The 20,396-nt window shown below is 41.8% G+C and overlaps 1 protein-coding gene across 1 annotated transcript in view; it reads left to right on the top strand.

The window, feature by feature from the left end:
- Positions 1 to 2,732, top strand: part of THRB (thyroid hormone receptor beta) — a 192,464-nt gene extending 189,732 nt beyond the window's left edge. Inside the window, exons 7-8 of the mRNA XM_019536026.1 lie at positions 750 to 1,008; positions 2,386 to 2,732. Coding sequence (XP_019391571.1) covers positions 750 to 1,008; positions 2,386 to 2,627 — 501 coding nt within the window. The 3' untranslated portion in view covers positions 2,628 to 2,732. The remainder of the gene's footprint in view (positions 1 to 749; positions 1,009 to 2,385) is intronic.
- The last annotated feature ends 17,664 nt before the right edge of the window (positions 2,733 to 20,396 follow it).

The raw sequence follows: 20,396 nt of genomic DNA, 5'->3' as shown, positions 1-20,396 counted from the left end.
CCGGTAGGAGTATCCCATACATCTGGAGGGACTGATCCTTGCCCCCTGTGGTAGAGAGATGGGAGAGAAAAGGGGGGGACCATAAGAGAGTAGTTAAGGGTTGTAAGGAAGGAGAAGTTTCACATTCGACTGACACAGGGGGAAGCTGACTTGGTGACTAGGATGAGTCGGTTTTCTTATGTATCAGATGCTTTGCACCTGAAGCTGGCAGCACTGCAGAAGTAACTATATATATCTAGACCATTTTCCCATGCAGCTAGCTGTGTGTTTAACATTCTTTGTCCACAGAACACTGCTTTTCACCTCTGCTAGCAATGCATCAACTCAACAAGTATTGTACCAGATTAAATTTACTCCATATGGGTGTGAGTTCAATACTATCACAGATAAACAGCTACAGTTGCTTCTCATCTTGCCCTGCCTTGTGGGCACTGAGAAAAAGAAGAACCATGCAACTTGCCTTAATCCTAAATTCTGCTCCCAATTCCACCAGCGTAACATTGGACTCATGTCAGTAGTATCAATAGATATACATTGACTTTAGAGGGAGTCTCAAACTGCAAGATAGAAGAGGAGCTTTTTGGATTTGTTATTCATAATTGTGAATATCTTGTTAAGAAAACAGTATGTGTTGTGATGGGACTGTAATATATTTTATAGAATGAAACTGCATGATCACTCTATTTTTAAAACTAATGATTGAGGCCCCCCAAATTGCAGACTTTCATTATCAATTGTGATCTCTGCAGCTGCCATGTGAAGACCAGATAATCCTTCTGAAAGGCTGCTGCATGGAAATAATGTCCCTCAGAGCAGCAGTGCGTTATGACCCCGAGAGCGAGACATTAACTCTAAATGGGGAGATGGCGGTGACGAGGGGCCAGCTAAAAAACGGAGGTCTTGGCGTAGTGTCTGATGCCATCTTTGACCTGGGCATGTCGCTGTCGTCATTTAACTTGGATGACACGGAGGTCGCCCTTCTTCAGGCTGTGCTGCTCATGTCATCAGGTGAGAACAAAGAGTGTTGGGTACCACCAGGGCTTTATGACCATGTCTGTATACATTTTTGTTCCATGGTATCTGCCACAGGTCTCTCTTTAAAAGTGCCTTTGGTCTTGAAACTTTCCCAAATAATATAACGGTCTGAAATTGGTTGATTGTTGCAAAGGTATTAAGAAACAGCTGCATCTGGACCAATATTCCCTGAATAACTGAAAGATAACACAGTGTGAGTCGTCCTTATGGTAAGATCCTTAAGTCTCAAGCTCTTTTGCTGCAGTGCCAGGAACAGCTGTACACAAGGCTGGGTATATGAGTCAGGTGCATTTCAATGTGGCCTTTAATATCACAGCTCTGTTTTGATTTGATTTGCCTTTTCAAGCTTGTAGCTTGACAATATTTTGTCTGTTGATTTGGAAGTCATCATTGGGGGATTCTTCTATACCTCACCATGCTGGGGATATCAGCGAGGCTCTCAATTAACTGACGTAGGCACACAGTGATATTCAGTTTGCTTCCCAGAATGTTTCTTTCCTGCTGCCTCAGAGCAAAAGGGTTATGAAAGTACTTTTACAAGCTATGACAGTCCAAAAAGGGATTCCGTTCTTAAGCAATGACCTACCTGGCAAGGCTTTAGTTTTTAGAACACTTTAAATGCTGGGTTCTGCATAATACATAGTGCAAGGATTTACCTTAATTAAGGCTGAAGCTGATGAGTTTTGGCACCTTTCTGAATATTCATATGTATCACAATAGAGCACTTGATATTCCTGATAGAGACATTTGGGTCTCTCCATTTTCCAACGCCATGATATGTGAAGAATGAATGACCTCTTTAGATTTGTTGGAAGGGAAGTATGCTGTTTGTTTTAGAGGGGTAACTGCCTGTTGAACTGCCAAATTCATTTATTGCAATTCCATTGTTTTCCTGGTGTTCTGCTTCCCATCACAGGTGGAGGTATTAAGGCTGCAGCTAGCAGGGCAGGAGAAAACTGTTGTTTAGACTTCTGATAAAAGGAGCTTCTTACTATTGTATTACAGTAGGACCTAGTGATCTCAACTGGGATCCATTGTGTTAAGCATTACATATACTCATAAGCAGACACTGTATAAACAGCTTATTCTAAATTGGGGGAAAAAAACCATGAAGAGCAAGAGACAGGAAGTATTGCTATCTTCATCTTCCCAATAAAGGACTGGTGTACAGAGGAGTTAAGTAACATGATCAAGGTCACACAGGAAGCCTGCAGCAGAAAAAAGAAGTTGCCCTAATATTCTGCATCTCAGTCCTTTGCCTAACTGTAAAATCATCCTTCCCCTCCTGAATTGTATTAAGAGTATATTAATGCAACTGCATAGCAATATTAATTCTCTTTTTATGTACAGATCGCCCAGGTCTTGTCTGTGTTGAGAGGATAGAAAAATGTCAGGAGGGTTTCCTCCTGGCATTTGAACACTACATTAACTACAGAAAACATCATGTTGCACATTTTTGGCCAAAACTGCTGATGAAAGTGACAGACCTACGAATGATTGGAGCCTGCCATGCCAGCCGTTTCCTGCACATGAAGGTGGAATGCCCCACAGAACTTTTTCCTCCTTTGTTCCTGGAAGTGTTTGAGGATTAGAAAGACTGATGGGGTCCTCAGAATTTCTATCGCACTACTGGCTGTCATTTCATTCCATTGCCTAGCTCTTACCATGTTTGTTTGTTCTCTCTGTTTTGTTTTATTCTGTTTTGGGGGGGCAGGGGGGGAATTGTATAGATATGGGTGAAAACATCCCTTTGATGCGGGTACTCGTGACTATTGCAGTTTGTTCTTCAGTCCTTTGCTGTGAAAGCTTTGACAGTTTAACAGTGAAAATGCAAACAAACCAGTCTCATTCACCAGCACGTAAGTGGTCACCACCTCATATCCATCATTGCCTGGAGAAGCTGGGAGATAATTTGAAGTGGACAAACACAAATTGGCCTGCAAGGCAAAGTAAATATTCTTTTGACCCTGCCATGTTTTTTTTCAGTATTACCTCATTATGCAGGGCAGAAGTGACCATTTAATGAGACACAGTTTCTAGTTCTTTGTGTTACCACCACCATTATGATTTAATAATTTCATCCTCACCATGATTGCACCATTGCCTTGGGATTATTACAGGGGATACATTGTCCTGTAAAATCAAATCTTTTAATAATAGAACGTGTAGAATGAGTTGGCTTTTTTATATACTTTTACAAAATGAAGAGAAAATCCTTCAGTTCTTACTTAGTTAAAACTTACAGGAAGATATGCTAGAATAATGACTGAGGCTTGGTCCTGTGAATGGTTGAGCTCTTCTCAAGAGACACCAAAAGCCATCGGTTTCTGGTTGCTCACTGTTCAGAAGAAGTGAGCCCTTCATAATGACTCCAGGATTTGCCCAGAGTTATTCAGAGTTGTGAATGGTAGCAGAAGGACTACAGGGAAAAAGAAAAGTTTGTGATGGTTAACTCCAAGTAGAGCCGAAAGCACCTTATTACTCATTATCCTCAAAACTGTATAGCTGTCTCCCAATAATACTGTTGCTTGACAGTATTCTGTGGTAAATTTACCTAAGATAAACTTTAAAATCTTTCTTGAACATATTGCTTGTCCCTTTTAGGTGCATTTTGAGTTTGACTGATTCAGTTCTCAATACACTGAGATCATGTATTTCCACTGACTGTACTAACAGGAGCAGAACTGAGCAACAAGATGTCCTGTTGCTGAAGTCTGTCAGCCAGTTCTCTTGGTATTAACATATTTTGGGCCCTACATAAAGGGCAATATGGGCAGAGAATCCTCTTTTTTGTTCATCTTCTTTCAAGGGTAATTTTCCTGGCTTCTGTTAACTTTATGCTAGGTGATTCTTCTGGGTTAAGTGTAACATCTCAGGAAAAGGAGGATCCTTCTGATAACTTGGAGATTTATTCACCCTCAGAATTGTTCCACGTTTCCTCTCTGTGTTGTGCATTCACTTGCTAATAAGAAAGAATGGAATTGGTATATCCTTTTCTGCCCATCTCAAGATAGTATTATGATGGGTATGATGACATGCAAAGCTAATAGCTCTAATCTACCCCGTATATTTTACTCTACCTCCTTACCATCTCCCCCTAAAAAACTGTTCTTAGGAAAACTCTCTGTGGAAAGAAAACAAGGGGAATTTAAAATTGTCTTTCACCACTGTCTCTCCATCAGGAAAGAAAGCATTTTAAATACTAAGGGACAATTTTTTAGCAAGGCTGAATTCCAGCCTCCATTTCTACCTGCATTTTGGCATCTGCAGTGAGTCATGAACATCACTATTAGCAGTCACATGGTTATACTCATCACTCACATGAGTGTAAAACACAGAGGTGCCTTTTTTGCAGGTTCTTGGAAAGCCAAGTCATTGAACATTACCCCTTAATTGTTATTCTCACTGGCTGTCATTCTTCCATCTTTCCTCAAAGCAAATATTTTAATGACATCTGTCCTCAGATTCTTTGCAGTAAGACTTATAGGACAGCAATGGATCTTGCAAACATAGCTCAGAAAAATGTTGAGCACTTCTCAGCAAAACCCAAACAAATAATGAAACTAATTGATCAGTTTTGCAAGCTGTTAATCAGATGAGTTTTATCCATACAGCCAATAAGTACAGTTAAGTACATGAGTCAGGGTTTACATGAGCATAAATTGCATAAATTAGCAGACTATAAATTGCATAAATTAAAAGAAAAGCAGTTGCACAGATTATGGTCAAATGAGGTAGGATGTCAGATACCACTAGAAATTAAATACAGTTGTCAATCCATTTCTTGCTTCTGTTTTCCAAAACTGGCAAGCAAAAATACATGAGATGTACATGCCTTTCAAAGTTGTCCTACTTTGCCATTAATCTGAATGTGGAAGTAATGTTGATGTCAGTAAGAATTTCACTCTTTTCTAAGATTATTTAAGATTCCAATTTAGTTTACAAGTATTTGAAATTACTGGAGTGAAAATACTACCCTTTTAACTAGAAGCACTCATACAGATTTATTACAAGCAGTTTGATTTCTTGTGTGTTTCTTAAAATCCCTATTCCAGAAGTGATGTTACATGAGAATCCCAGCGCTGATTAAAAACAAAGTTTCTAGTCCCTTTGGTTGTAGGACGAAAGCTTAGAAACATGAAATCTAAATGTTCAAAAAACATCAGATAAACAAAAGGAATCCACAATTTTTTAAAACTATCTCAAGTTTTTGGGGCCAGACTGATGACACAAGCTATTCAGAGTAAATAGAGAAAAGATCAGTTGTACAAAAAAAAAATTAGACTGACTCAGGAAAGTTTCAGAGATGAAAGAACTCAAAATGCCCTGATAAACTAGCAGTCTAGTCTGCTCCAGCACTGAGAATAAACACTATACACACTGGCTGCTATTAAGATAGCTGCTGTTCCATAAAACTCCCCTCTATGAAATATAACAAGCAAAGAAACAGAATTTAAAACTGTTAGATTTAGTAGCCTATGGTATTAGGTACCTGGAATTAGGCACCTAATTTGTATTTAGACACCCAAATATGTGGCCTGACTTTCCAAGATGTTGACTTAAATGGGAGTTGTAGTTGCTCAATATTCTGAAAATCAGTCCACCTTTATTTAGGTGACTAAACATAGATTTAAGTGCCTAAATGTTAGGCAACCAACTCTCTAAAAGTTGGCCAGTGCTTTAAACAAAGAGTACATATACTAGTATTTTTTTAAACTTTTTATATTAAAGTCATGGGATCTGCACAGATTCATTGCGGTGAATTACTAGTATGCCTCAGCCAAACACAAATTCAACAGACCTCATCTAGAGAAATCCACAGGCCTGATTCAGATCTCAGACCAGTTCTATATTGTGTGACTTCATTTGTTTCTGTGATGTTGCTCCTGGTTTCCAAAACCATGAGAGCAGAAATAGATCTTATAGAGGCAGCCAATCCTGTAAACTTGCTACCAGACATAAGACTCAATCCTGCAAAGACTTATGCACATGCTTTACTTATGTAAGCAGCCAGTGCCAAGTTGGTGCAGGATGAGAGACTACTCTGAGTAGCAGACATTACATTACTGTGATTTCTCACAGTAGTAAGTACTTGGATCACCGGGGTTTGTAGGATCTGGCCTTCTCACTCAGGTCAAGAAACCTGATCTTCTCAGTGTAGTCTATAGTCTTGTTTTTTGATGGTGCCATGTTTCTCTCACTTTTGCTCTGTGGTCTAGGTGTATAGCAAATGGATCTTTTCATGAAGATCCTTCCTGTCAAACCAGATTGATCACTGCCATCTTTAGGCATTTGCCCTGAACAACATTCACATTTAGATCTTACTCATTTCATCTGGAATCTCGATTAAGTTATATTTATAAAGATGTACACATGGTGTGATAATGATTTTTGTTTACACTCTGCCAGAACATAGCTATTGTTAGAGACAGACCTCCATGGTCCAAAATCATTCTTGAGCAAAATGCTTGCTTCTTTAGAGGCAGGTGCCAGAGAAAGAAGAGTACTGATCAGAGGAGGAAATTTTTGTATCAGGAATCTGCCTAGCTAAGGCCACTGATCACAAGCAGAGCATGTCATTGTTAGTGATGTATTTTTATGCTATTGGACTCTAACTTGTATGTGTCATATTGACTTTTGCTGCATGACTCATAAATTATAAAAATCAGTCTTATGGTTTTGAGACGTAGCCAGCATTTCTAAGGCTAAACCTTTTTCATTAACAGAATCAAATCAGCAACCAAGGTACATTTCTCTTTCTTACTGGGAGAGCACTTCAAAGTGTCCAACACTTGCCTTTTCACTGGGGTGTAGCAGGATCTAAAACAGGCTCTTAAACTGTCCTGTTAGCGTGACAATCTGGAAATGATTATCAGATGTTCCCTCTGAAGTTACTAAATATAATCCATATTTAGATTTTATAGAGAGAAACTTTATTCTAGTATAATAGTGATTTAATTTTTCACTTAAAGAATCAAAACATTTGAGAGCACATTTTTACAACAGTGTAATTTTGCTTTAAAACTTACAAAAAAAAAAAGGTTTGGCCTTATCACAAAGTTTTACTGTGTTGTATAAATGTTAGCAAAGAATATGCATTTCTTGTGTGTATCCACTCGACTGATGACGCCTTCAAAAAGCAATATTGTGCAGGTAATAAGTTGTTTGTGACCGTCCGTTGCACAGTTTACCTACTTTACAAGCTAACCCTATTTATGCACAAGACAATCAAATGTAAATCTGCATCAGCACCAGGGTGTAGATTAAATTCATGTAAATTACTGAGCACAATGTAAAACATTAAAAGACACTTTATTTAATGACACAGTTAATGTTGGTGTAGAAATAGATAATATCAGGGCATGAACTAGCTGACACACTGTCATCTCTTTATCTTTTTTCATACTTCCTTAATACACTTCATTTTTAATCTGTTTATAAATACACCAAATTAGTCCTTGGTGATATATATAGAGTTTTTGTTTGTTTGTTTGTTTGTTTGTTTTAAAGAAGTAGTAGTTGGCTTGGAGATTTGGAGATTTTTTTGGAGGCTTTGTAGGAGGCCTTTTTTGTTTTGGGTTCTTTTTCCCTTCCTTCCTTTTTTGCATTTTTCCTTTTTTGTTTCATGCCCTGAGGGAAAGGCAAACATTACACAGTATAATAAAAGACAAAGTACTTTGAATGATGTATTTTTTTGAAAACAGTGTTAAGTGATATGCTAGATTGGTAATATTTTTTCAGCCTAAAGTATATTAAAAGAAAAAATTCTGTTATCACAAATGTTTTAAACTATCCGAGGAAAAAATTTGTATATTTGGGGGAAGAAAAATAATTTTTACATAGCTTTTGTATGCAGATATTAAATGTAATTATGACTATAGAAGGCATAGATAACTGTAAGCTTGAATTCTAAAAAGAAAAAGCTTATAACTGAATTGTGGTTTCAGACTCTTTCTTCCAGAATGTTTGGTCCAATTGGTGCATCTTTGGAAGGTGCTATGGAGTGCCACAGGGAGACAAGAAGGGCATAGGATAACTTGTTGGCTTGCTCCCAACCTGCTCACATGCACTTCTCATACTACAGTATGTTTCTGCCTGTCTTCTCACTCTCTTCTTGTTCACATCAGTTTAACTTAATTTACTTAAGTGGCCTGACTCTGGATTTACTTCAGGCCCCCTCTACACCTTACAGGTATTACCCAATTCACTGATTAATTGCACAATTACCTTGAGACAAGCTACATATGCAAAGTACCTATCATGCCATAAAAAGCTCTGACCCGTTATAAAGCTAGTCCTAAAAAACTCTGGTCGGTATTGAGTTTTAATTTGCATGTGTAGCAGGGTCTCCTCTGTGGCAGGGAGCCTTGTCAGCTGGAGGGGTTCCCAGCCACAGGGATGCACCATGACCAGCTGGAGCTGGGAGTCCACCGGCAGGGGGCTGCCCCAGCAGCTGCCAACTCTGAGTCCTGTAGCTGTGGATGGTGGATCCCAACAGCGTGCCTCCTGGTGCTGCTGGGAGGGCTCCTAGCCCTGGGAGACCTCCATGCACTCCTGGGGCTGGGAGATCACAGCAGCTGTCTCCCCCAGCTGTGGGGTTGCATGGGGCAGCCCCACACCTGGCAGCCCTCAGCTGAGGGGCTTCCAGCTGTGGGAGCTTCTTCTTGCTGTTGCAGGATTTGGCTTCCCCTGCACTGGCAATAGGGTGCAATGGGATCTAATCCCACAATCATGCCTCCTGCTGTGCCGGTGCAACATGGTAGGAGACACAATTGTGTGGATCACGCATTGGAGCCCATGGCGCCTTTACCTGTACATGTCACTGAGAGCCGCTCTACATTAGTCACATTTGCAAAAGAACAACTTCTTATAAACCAGAGAAAAGGAGCATCAGATTCACTGCCTTCACACTGTCCTTTTTACATTCTTCCTTTTCCATCATTTCCTCTCTCTCATCTGGAGGAGGTGGGGAATGGAGGCAGGGGCTAGACCTGGAGCTTGTAGCTGAGACAGCTTCTTCGTTCTTTTCTAAGTTAATCTCTATCATAAGATATTGGTTCAAGAGTACTTTTCCCAGATCATCTACCAGCCAAGACCTGGGCTCAGGTTAATGTTTGCATTTCTTCCCAACTGCTAATGCTGGACCCTTCAAGTGAGGGGCTGACTTTCCTCTGCTTCTACTGACTGAGGCATACAAAAGGACCTTGTAGGGTTGGGTCTTTCACAGCCATTAGCAGCTCTACAGATGCACTTAATAGGTTCATTTCTGCTGCTGCTGCTATCTGTGGGAGTAGGATCTGGCCTAAAATCCTTAAAATTTTCAAACGGAGTTGCGTACAGTAAAGTATCTAAATTTATTGTGACATGCCCAAAATGTGGCCGAGTGTGCCTCTGAGAGACACTCACAGGGTACTCTCATGCCTTCAAGGTGGCCCTTCTGCCCCAAACCTCTCCCTGCCATCTGCTGCTTGAAAATCAGCTGAGATGCACAAGGTGCCGTTGCCAGTTTCTTAGCACAGGAGGTTTGGCTAACTAGAAGAACTGCATTCTTGTCCAGTCATACTCTCAGAAAAGATGGATTATTTCCCCCTTCTTTAGAAGAGGCTTGCCTATATTGTCAAATGCTCTGGAATCACAATTATCACTGTCAATAAATGGGTTAAGACGATAACTAACAAAACAATTTATTATGAAAAACAAGAACAAGCTTAAGAAATCAGTAACCATATGTTGAAATATAGACAGATATAAATAAACAAAGAATTATCAGAACAATAACCTACTCTTATCCTGCACCTTAAATCTGAGCAGATTAAAAAGCAGCCCCTGCCTCTGATCTATCCATCAGGGCCTCCTGCATTTTCTCTTGCCAGCTTGGTTTACTTAGCCCCTGGCTTCCCTGTATCAAGGAAGGCTAAGCATGATACCTTTCTACCAAGGCACAGCTTAAGTATAGTTTCTTATCAGGCCATTTACACATGTCTCCTTTTGGATTCTTGTAGAGCGGGACTATGCTATGCACATAACTTCCTGCCCTCCCAAAGGTGTATGCATTTACCAGAGCAGAAATTCTTCCTGATCTAATTAAGACCAGGAGAATATTTGCATCTTTTCACACATGCAAAGCACTAATCCAATGTCCTTCCCCCAGTAGTCTGAACAGCCAGGTATTATTCTTATGGCCCCCTTCTTTTAAATTATAAATTCAACATTGTCTGGAAGGGTCTGTGCCTCAGAGCATAGCCACAAGCATGGGCGACTGGTGCAGCCTTAGTCTGGGGGGGGGGGGCACATGCCTCCCCCAAACAACCAGTCCTGCCAACTGAGGCAGGGGTCCCCCACAGGCAATCCTGTGACAGCTGATCTCTGCAGCCAATCGCTGCAGCTGCTTCTGGGAGCAAGCACCAGCTACTCACTGCAGTCACTCCCAAAAGCTGCCAGAGCCACTCCTGTAAGTGGCTGTGGCGATTGCAGTGATCGGCTGCCGCTTGCAAGGGGGGCACCAGTGCTCCCGCCTGCCATCCCTGCCCATCACCTAAGTGGCAAGTGCAGCCGGTCAGGGGGCGCACCAGCACTCTAGGGGTGCACATGCACCCCCCATGCACCCCTTATGCATCACCACTGGCCACAAGGGAGATGAATAAACACTTTGTGTCAAGTACAAATTCTCAGCAATTACCTCTTCCAAGTGTGGATAGGTGAGGAACACTAACGGTTAATCATTACCCCACCAGTCTTGGCTAACATATAAAGATATATTAAAATTACATTTATATCAAATACTGCAATGCATATAAAGGTAAGGACAGTAAGGGTTGGTGCTACCAATCTGTAGAGGATACGTGTGCCATACGGGAGGTTTTTGTATCCAAAACCTTCCGTATCCAGTCCTCATTGCTCTCCTGCGTCTGCTGGAGCAGATTTGTTCAAACCAAAGATCGGACTTATAAGTCACGTATGTACTCACGTGACCTAGTCTCCACGCCCTCCCTTTGTTCTCTTCCCTTTCCCTTTTTTCTCCTTTTCCTTCTTTTTCCTTTCTTCTTTTCTCCTTTCCTTTTTCTTTCCTTCTTTTCTCTCTCCTTCCATCCCCTCCTCCTGCTGGATGCAATCGTCTTCTCCTGTGAAGGACAAACGTATAGAGATATATATACACATGTGCCATATCAGTAAAATAAACTCAAGGAAACAGGCATGACACCCCGTGAACCATAGCGGGGTTTATGATGCCTATATTTAGGCACCTGCAGAGGTGAGGTCAGTAGTACTAGAGACTAATCAGCACTTCATGGGATCAGGGCTGAAGTGAAGAAGGGTTACCAGCAGCCTCTGAATTCATTTGGTACCTACCAATTTGGTTATGAGATCTAACAGAATTATTCTCAAAACGGAACAACCACTAGAGTAATCATACGGGTCTTTCTGTTGTGTTATTTCAAAAGTTTCAGCTGCTTTAATCTCCCTTTGTTTTAACTAGCAAAGTCTCTGCTTTTGAAAAAACAAAGAGAACTTGGATCAAACTTAACAAGAAGAAACAGCAGCATGAGGGTCAAAATTATTCAGACTCTGTAAGTTTGTGTCTACATGTGACTATAATTCCATGCAGAAAACGTAATGTAAAGAATATGAATGTTGCAAATTCAAGGGCTTAAAGTGAAGTACCAGAATCAAGATAGTCTAGGTACTTTGCTCACTTTCTGCAAGTACATTATGAATTGTTTTTTCTGTTATGGCCACATCCTCTTTTTCCATTAACTCAGTGGGTGGGTATACAACCTTTTGCAAAATTAGGCCTCGTATTTGGGTTTTTAAACATGGAATTGGAGCTTAACTTTGAGCACTAATATTTTTAACTCAGCCATTTATGTATTTATTTAGGATGGGGGGTTGTGGTATACACAATGGCAAACTACAATGCTCTTATTTCACAATAAGGTAAAGCTGACTTTCACTAAAATAACTAAACAGGGTTCGGTACAACCAATTTATTATTTTTATTGCATGTTCTGAGTAGACAAACTCAGTATATCTAATGCTCTGTTTCTTCTAATACTCTGTTCTTTCTAGTAATAGCCAAGGGTTCTATTATTGTTTTCCTATCATAAGAAGCAACACAGAGTTTATTCTGCTAGCACTAAAAGGTAACTGAATTTTATAGGAATATTAGGATAATGAAAGTGATTAAGTGTCTCTTGTATATTTAGCATTTTTTCATTACTTTCTAACTTCAACAATTCAGTAAACAATTTCTTTTAGCAAAAGGTTGAAAGCAGATTCCTTTTTAGGACAGATCACAGCGCGGCTCTGTCTTCTACTTTATCACCTTTGTCTTAGGAGAGTGTTTGCCCTATAGTTATTGATTCAAGCTGCCTTAATAGAAGCATTCACACAAGAAAAAAATTGCCAGAAATAAGATTATCATTTGCCAGGATCAAAGAGCACTTCTTGAATACAGGCAAAATATAGCAAATCAATTATATAACCTGCTGACTCACTTGGTATATTCACATTGCATTCATTTTATTAGAGCAGTGCCCAACTGCAGACCCTGGTTAAGATGTTCTAATATAAAATAAATCCCAGCCTAATTGTTTCTGGCTGGAACTTTGCACACACAACCTATCAATCTATGTGCCAATTATTATTATTATAATGTTGATGAAGATTAGTTTTAATGAGCTCAATTTGAAAGTCAGAGAATAATGTAAATATAATAATTTTGAGTGGTTTTAGCAAAATTGAGGTACTTTAAAAAATAATGCTGCTTTGGAGAATTTTTTTACACATCTCAGCTGGAGTGGAGACTCAGGGTTACATTCTGCCATCTTTATTCTTACCAAGTAGCATCTTACTCCATGACCATGAGCCCCATTATAAGTACAGTTCACTGTGAATGAGGGTGAGAGACTAGCAAAGTCTCTGCTTTTGAAAAAACAAAGAGAACTTGGATCAAACTTAACAAGAAGAAACAGCAGCATGAAGGTCAAAATTATTCAGACTCTGTAAGTTTGTGTCTACATGTGACTATAATTCCATGCAGAAAAAGTAATGTAAAGAATATGAATGTTGCAAATTCAAGGGCTTAAAGTGAAGTACCAGAATCAAGATAGTCTAGGTACTTTGCCCACTTCCTGCAAGTACATTATGAATTGTTTTTTCTGTTATGGCCACATCCTCTTTTTCCAGGAGGAAAAAGCCTCCCTCAAGATGCTGAATAATAGCTCCTTTGAGATGATAAGCAGATATGTAAATAGGTCTGTGCCCTAGGTGGCAGTGGTAACAGGGACCAGGCTGGCTGCAGCCGTCATTCTTGTGCCCTCTTTGAGTTGGTGCTGAAGTCTGATGCCCATTATCCACCTGTCATTAACACTACTGGTGTTGAGCACCTTTGGGCTCTCATTGGGGTTACTGTACATGTACTCCAGGGTGAGGGGGGCTCTTGGAGCCACTCTAATTAAAATGTCGCAGTGTCTTTTGTATTCAGTGTCCTGCATTTCAAAATGGCCTTGGGGGTGCTTTAAGTAAAGCTCATTCAGTGAGCCCCCCTGCACCAGTTTGAAATGCAGGACTGTGAATACAGGAGACGCTGAAGTGTTCTAACTAGAACACTCCAGCAGGCTCGATTATTGACACTCCTCAAGTCTGCTCTGATGCCTTCTAATCCGAATTCATCGGAGCATGTGTATAGGCACCCATTTGGCCATGTCGAGACTGCAAATAGCATCCAGCCCCATCTACCCTGGGGTTGACTGCACAACTTTAGGATAATTTAAACCTAAACTTGCCTATCTAAAGCTCCTATTAGCAGCTAATGCATTTTAAGATGAGCCCGTTTTTCTGCCATAGATAAAATATCTCAACACCTTACACAATTGGGCTCTACTGCTTTTTCATATTTTAGTGGATGGAGGGAGGAGAAAGGAAGAAATAAAGCAATTGCGCCATTAACTCTTGAAAACTGATTGCTGTAAACAGGCAACTATTGAAAAACGGGAGCGCTCACCAAAAATGTTTTGTGGTACAGAGGTGAGATGTTTCCAGATTCCCCTGAGCTGAGACCTGGCATACATGGGTATTTGCAGTTCAGAATAAAAAACCAATACATACATAGATCAAACAGCCTAAAATATTTTTCACAAATGTAATGATTATCATTATTTATATTCAACTAATGGCAATTATTTGCAAAGAGCGATTTTTAAAAATGTAAATAATTGACGTTTGAATTTCTTTTTTAATTTTCTGTATTTTTTTTCTCTTTCCTGGGGAAAAACAGGCCAAAAGGGAAAGAAACAGTAGCTCAGTTGTTATTTTGTTGTGTTTTTTTAAAGCTGTGCTGTAGTTTTGTTTTTTAATAAGTTCTCTTTTATAATTAGATACTTTTTATTTCAGTGACTTTTCCTATATTGGGCCTAATTTCTCCCAAGTTTAATTTCTTTGATTAGATTCAATCAGAACAGTTGTTATTACTTAAGCAGAAAGAACTGGGGTCTCATCACCTTTACTTACATCAGTATAAAAGTACAGTTAGACTCTTAGTCCAATGAAGTTGCAAAGAGAGGAGAATCAAGCCCATACCAGGTAAGGCACAGAAGGCTGCTAGGGATCAGAGCTCCCCACCCCATGGGCACAAGGTTCCACGCTGTGCTGTTGGACTCAGTGCAAGAAGATTGCATTGGGAGACTGGAAGGAGTACATTACAGTTGCTACTGGATGGCCATTGCTATCTTGGACATATTCCTCTGTAGCAGTCTGGAAATGGAGAGTGTCATGGAGCAAAGGCTCCCCTGGCTTACTCGTGCCCTGCCCAAACACCTCCCACCCCTTGTGGTCCTGTACAGAGTGCTTCCTGCAGTGGATTCAGTTCTGCTGCCAGAGGACCCTTATGCAGCCACATTGTGTATGAAGGAGGGTTTGTGTTGAAAGAATGATGGCTGTGGCTGGTGTGATCATCTCTGATTTGGTTGACAAACCTGAAACTCAAACCAAGATTTACAGCACTGAAGGTCTGGATGCTACAGCTTGAGCTGAAGAGGGAGCTGTGATGAGCTCGACATTTCTTGAGTTGGTCGAGGTGGATGCTGTAGCAAACACCACCATGGGCCACACAGTCAGTGGACACCAGCTAGGTGCCCACCTGCCCTCCTACCTTTGTATCTTAGCTTGGAGTCAGCACCAAAGCTGTCCACATTGTCCTGCTTACTAGGAAAGTGGAGCCCACTTAAGAATCAGTCTGCAGGCTGCTTTGCTTTCTTCTCAGAGTTGTCTTCACTGACACGTGGCAGCAACAGAAAGTAGGAAGCAGGAGCTCTGAAAATCAGAAACAGGGACTTGCTGCTAACCAACTTCCTGTGCTCTAGGCCTGCGGTCCCCCGGGAAGGTTCAAACACACAGTAAGGAGGGTCAGGCTGGGAGGTCACTAGCTGTGGGGTCAACTGCATACCAGATGGTCAGCAGAGCTGCCAGTCAGGCAGTACTGTTATGCAGGATCAAGCTAAAGGCTTGAGAGTGTAGATGGTTCATATGGACATGGGTAAGGCTTTAGCTTCAGCCCTAACCATCAGTGCAGGCATGAAGTTAGCTATGGTGAGGGTCGGCACCACCACACCCAAGTCCCTTTGCTGTTCTGGCCCCTCGAGTTGTTCTTCTGCACATGCTCGCAGCTGCCCTAACTGGAGCAATTCAATACCTATCTCCCACCCAAGCTATTTGAAGGTGCTGATCTGACAGGCATTCTGAAAGTCTGCATCATGTATGATCAAGATTACATCTCTTATCAAATGCAGCTGTGGCTGCTGCTAGTGCCACCTTGAATACAATAGCCTAGTGGTTAGAGCAGTTCCTCAGTAAGTGGGTTCGGTGCTCCTCACAGCTTGGGGGGAAATTCAGTTTCACATCTCCCACCCCAGAAGAATGCTTTAACTGCCAGGCTGGCAGTTATCTGGTCAATCTGGTCAATCTGGTCAAGCTGGGCTGCTGCTCAGGACGAATTCAAGGCTTTTTTCCAGAGAAGAAGCATGACTTGGTAGCCAAGTACTTAGGACACTCTCCCAGAAGAGAAATACCCTGCATTCCAGCACCTCGACCCAGGACTGTTTATCTAAATATTTTAACTTAAAACATATCAACAGTAAGGGAAGCAGCACAACATCTAGGTCTCACCTCCCCAGGCTGAGTTCTAGCCACTAGGCAGGAGAGTCCATCCCCCTCTTGGCCCCTCTCTGGCTCCATGAATCTTGCACTCCTTCCTGCAGAGTGACGCGGCTTCCACAGGATGGTTGGTGCGTGCCCCAATCCCAGTCTAGCCTACAGCCCGATGGCAAGGCTGGAAGGTGCGCAATGTAGGTTTGAACTGCTTGGGCTGCAACAGGAATTGAACCCAGATCTTCCACTTCTGTCCATTACATCTTTACATTAAAGGTAGGCACTACCACCAGCCATGCTTCAAAAAGACATGACAAGTTCACTTCTTTGGAAGAACAAGTATAGGCACCTGCCCTAGGAGAGGATTCCTGGTGGCTGACCTCCCAACTGAATGAAGTGTGCGAGCCCAGAAGAGCATTAGGATTCAAATAAGCCCTATACAGTGTGTTTCCCCCTGACTTGAGTTCTGCCAGCAAAAGGATATAATATAGAGCAGGCCTAAGGTTCACTGCTGGATGTAACCCTTCATTCTGCAAATATAGGAACTGATCAATCAAAGTAGTAGGTTTTTAAACTGAATGTATCCCTGTGCTTCACTTACCTCAATGACCTTTCTATTGCACTCTGTGGTTCTTCTAAGAAATAACTCAGTTGTTCAAAATGCATCTGTTGAGCTCTGTGTGGCAGCAATATGTATTCCGAATTGTTAGGATGGTTTATGCTTCTGTTTCCTGCATGCTGCTTTGGAAAATTAACCAAAGAATTTTAGGATAGCAATAATAAAGAATCCATAGCACATTGGGAAATGTGGCATACGAGAACAACCCAGACACAACCATTTTCCCAGAACTCCATGGTAAACAGCATTTAGAGGTCAGCTGTTAAATTCCTGTGGTCGAAAATGAAGTAAAGAACATTTTGCACAAAGTAGCAGCAGGGCCTTAATTCTTCATGATTGGAAAGTCTGAGTAGCTTGAATAATCTAAATCAAAGTATCAGTGAGCTATTATCCATGCTGTATGCTCCTACATCCTAATAAAATGATGTAGATTTTACTGCCAGTTGTTTTAACAGCTCTAGCTGTTCTCCAGTGTTATAAGTGTTTTTTGGAAGTATACCACATCCAAGCCCAACTGTAGGTGTGTTTTGTGTATGAAGAAAAGACAACTGAATCAGCTGGAAGTGAAATAAATACACCTGGGGATTGATTCAAGTATGTAAAGTTTGTATAGCTGAATTAACCAGGTTTTTTTTCTATTCATGAACACCTTCTGAAGAGTGACAAGGATGGAGACTTTCACTCACTACAAAAGAAGGCTTACAGTGGGTATTAAGCCTAGAAAACTTGTTTCCACGCAGAGCAAAGAGCAAAATGAAAGGTATTTTGAAAGCTGCAGCTGCAATTGTACACTGTCATTTTCTTGTCTCCGTTTTGACTGAAGTTGCCGGGATATGCAGAAGGGTGCTAATTTCCTTTCAGCCAAAGCAGAAATTGGCAGCTCTGTAGCTGTGTTCTGGGTATGTACAGGTGTTACATTTAGTTCAACCGAAAAAGGTTCGGTTGAACTAAATGCCTAATCATGCAGGCACGCAGAGGGCTTAAGTCACCCCCAAAATGGTGCACCCAATCTAAGTTACTTCACCTGAGTAAGTGCGCTTAGATCGAGATCATGTTCATCTGATCTAAGAAAGGGTTAACCCAATCTTGTGTAAGTGTTCATGATACAGCCCCAGGGCTAGGAAAACCCACCCACTCTACCCAGCCCCATGACTGTGCTATTCCCCCACTCCCACACCCTTATTCAGGTATTTTTAGCTCCTTAGCCTTCCCTTCAGACTGGGCAACTCCTACCCCCTGGACTGACCAGCTTTCCACCTGCCCCCCTGACCCAATCCTGCCAAACTCCCTTTGGACCTACAGACTTCCCCCTGCAGCCCAGCCAGCTTCCCCCAGTCCCACCAAACCCTGCACAAGACCTGCTACCCACCCCAAACCTGCCAACTTCTCCCCCCAGGCCAAGTTACTTACATCGGACGCCCTGTGCTGATCCCAGGAGCAGCATGCAGCTATACGTACTGGTTCCAGCAGCTATAAACTGCCACACATGTCACTCTAGGTCTAGTTCAAGGTGACTTAAAGTAAGCAGAGAACACTTGTCCGCACCTAAGTCTCTCAGTGTTATATGGACCATAAGCCTGGTCCTGAGAGGCCCCAAAAACTCTCAGTTCCTCCTGCAGTCCATGAAGTCCTTGGCCAGGCATCTGCTGCAGATGGAAGACATCTTTCTCTTTCAATCCCATCTGATATTTTCCATAAACCTGACTATTTCCTTGGCATGACCAGATCCACTTTCTCATGTGAGTTGCTAGTACTGAAGAAGCAGAACCCAACCCTGAGGCTGGTCTTGCTTAAGGTAGCCATTGCAAAGCCATCAAAGGAGTCCCTGGAAATCAAATTAATCATGTCCTCCTAAATGTCTCTTAATGTGTTTTCTGTCCATGGCAGCATATAAAAGGACAACAACCTTGAACATGCAACCCCTGTTCATGGTGGTAATCCAAAATAGGTTCAATAGTGTCAGTGGGTCAAGAGCCTTGTTCTGAGATGTGTTTTGGTGGTCTCTTGCTCGCTGTCATTTTCAATGCACAGGCTGCTTGAGTCTGTGAGCTCTGGGAGGCTGACGTACAATGCAAAAAGAATGACTCAAATTCATGCTCTGTGGTGAAAAGCTCAAAGAGGTTTATTCTCATTTTGACAGTACACTAGCTGATCTGTTTAGTAGTCAGTGCAACTCAGGTGAGCTGCCTGAAACGATAGTAATGCCATGCATAAATTATACTCCCCTAGGTTGCTACAAAGAAATAAGCCTTGCAGCACCTGTTTTATACCCAAGTTTTTGTGCCAATAATTATTTCTGTCTTTTTGCCAAAATATCCATTTCCACTTTTACTTGTTCCTTTGCCAAGCTCATACCACACCCCTTTTGTTCCTTTTTGTATCTCAGCACCTGCACTCATTAATTTTACTTTGCTCCTAACACTCTCTTTTTGTACCAGCCTTCTTGTTCATTAGCGTATTATTCTTTTCTACATCTTCCATCAAGTCATTCAGATATCAGAGAGTCCTGCTCTTCCTGAGCACTTTTTTGGAGCTTTAGCTTCACCATGGCTTAGTATGGTCCCACAAGTCTCAGCTGATATAAATTGAGGCTCCTCCCTTGAAGTCAATGGAGTGATTTTGCAGTGATGGAAGAACTGATTCAATGAATCAATGACCTGCAGATGTTTCTATTTAAATGCAATCTTCTGCAATGTCTTCCAGGCTATGTGTGCTCCAGGCAATGATGACGTGTAAAGATGTAGACACTATGATGTGTGTTTAAAGTGGGGGGACTAAGGGAATGAGCTTTGGGAGCGTTATAAAAACCAATAATTCTAGCTATGCTTTCATATGTAGAACGCTTTGGGCAGTTCCTGTTCCCTGATGCTGGAAATCAGTGGTCCTCAACCATTTTGCTCAGTGGGCCAGAAGGGCAGTGCCCAGTCCATCTGCAGGCCAGATCCAGTAGCTGGTCCTGATCCAGCACCTGGGACAGGCAGAGTGGGGCCCTGTCCAACCACATGGAGGGGCACAGGGTAGTCTGGCCCCATGGCGGGCAAGGGGGACTGACCAGGTCCTGTTGAATAGGTGAATCCCAGCCCCACAGTGGGGGGAAAGCCCACGGCCACGCCCTGTGGGGAGAGGGGGAGGGAAGAGTGGGTGGGGGATGTCAGGCCATGTGGAAGGAAGAGGCATGATCTGGCTCCAATCCACCGTGGGACTTGGGGTTTGAGAATTTGGCATTGAGGAGAGTGCTGGTATGCATTGCCACCATAACCCTGGCCAAATTTCCCAACCTGAGGGAAGCTCAGGGGATGGATGCCAAGGCTCTGGGTGCTGTGTTTGGCTGGAGGTTGAGCACCCCTGGTGTAAATTGACATTGCACCATTGATTTTAGTGGAGCAATACTGATTTATACCAATTGAAAATCCATTAATGATTCTTACACTATAAGAACCCAGGGGGACCCTAAGAACAGGAATATGCAAGTCTGACCTGTCTGGCCAAACAAAGCATGTACAAATACAGCATAATTGCTGCCATTGTTCTTGCAATGCAAAGTATTCATGCTTAACTATAGTCAACTTAAGAGAAGTGAATACGAAAGAGCCAAATT

This window comes from Crocodylus porosus, unplaced genomic scaffold (genome assembly GCF_001723895.1).
Source record: "Crocodylus porosus isolate Cpor-Errol unplaced genomic scaffold, CroPor_comp1, whole genome shotgun sequence".
NCBI lineage: Eukaryota > Metazoa > Chordata > Crocodylia > Crocodylidae > Crocodylus > Crocodylus porosus.
The sequence above is the reverse complement of the archived record's forward strand: the minus strand, read 5'-3'. Positions and strand labels throughout refer to the sequence as shown.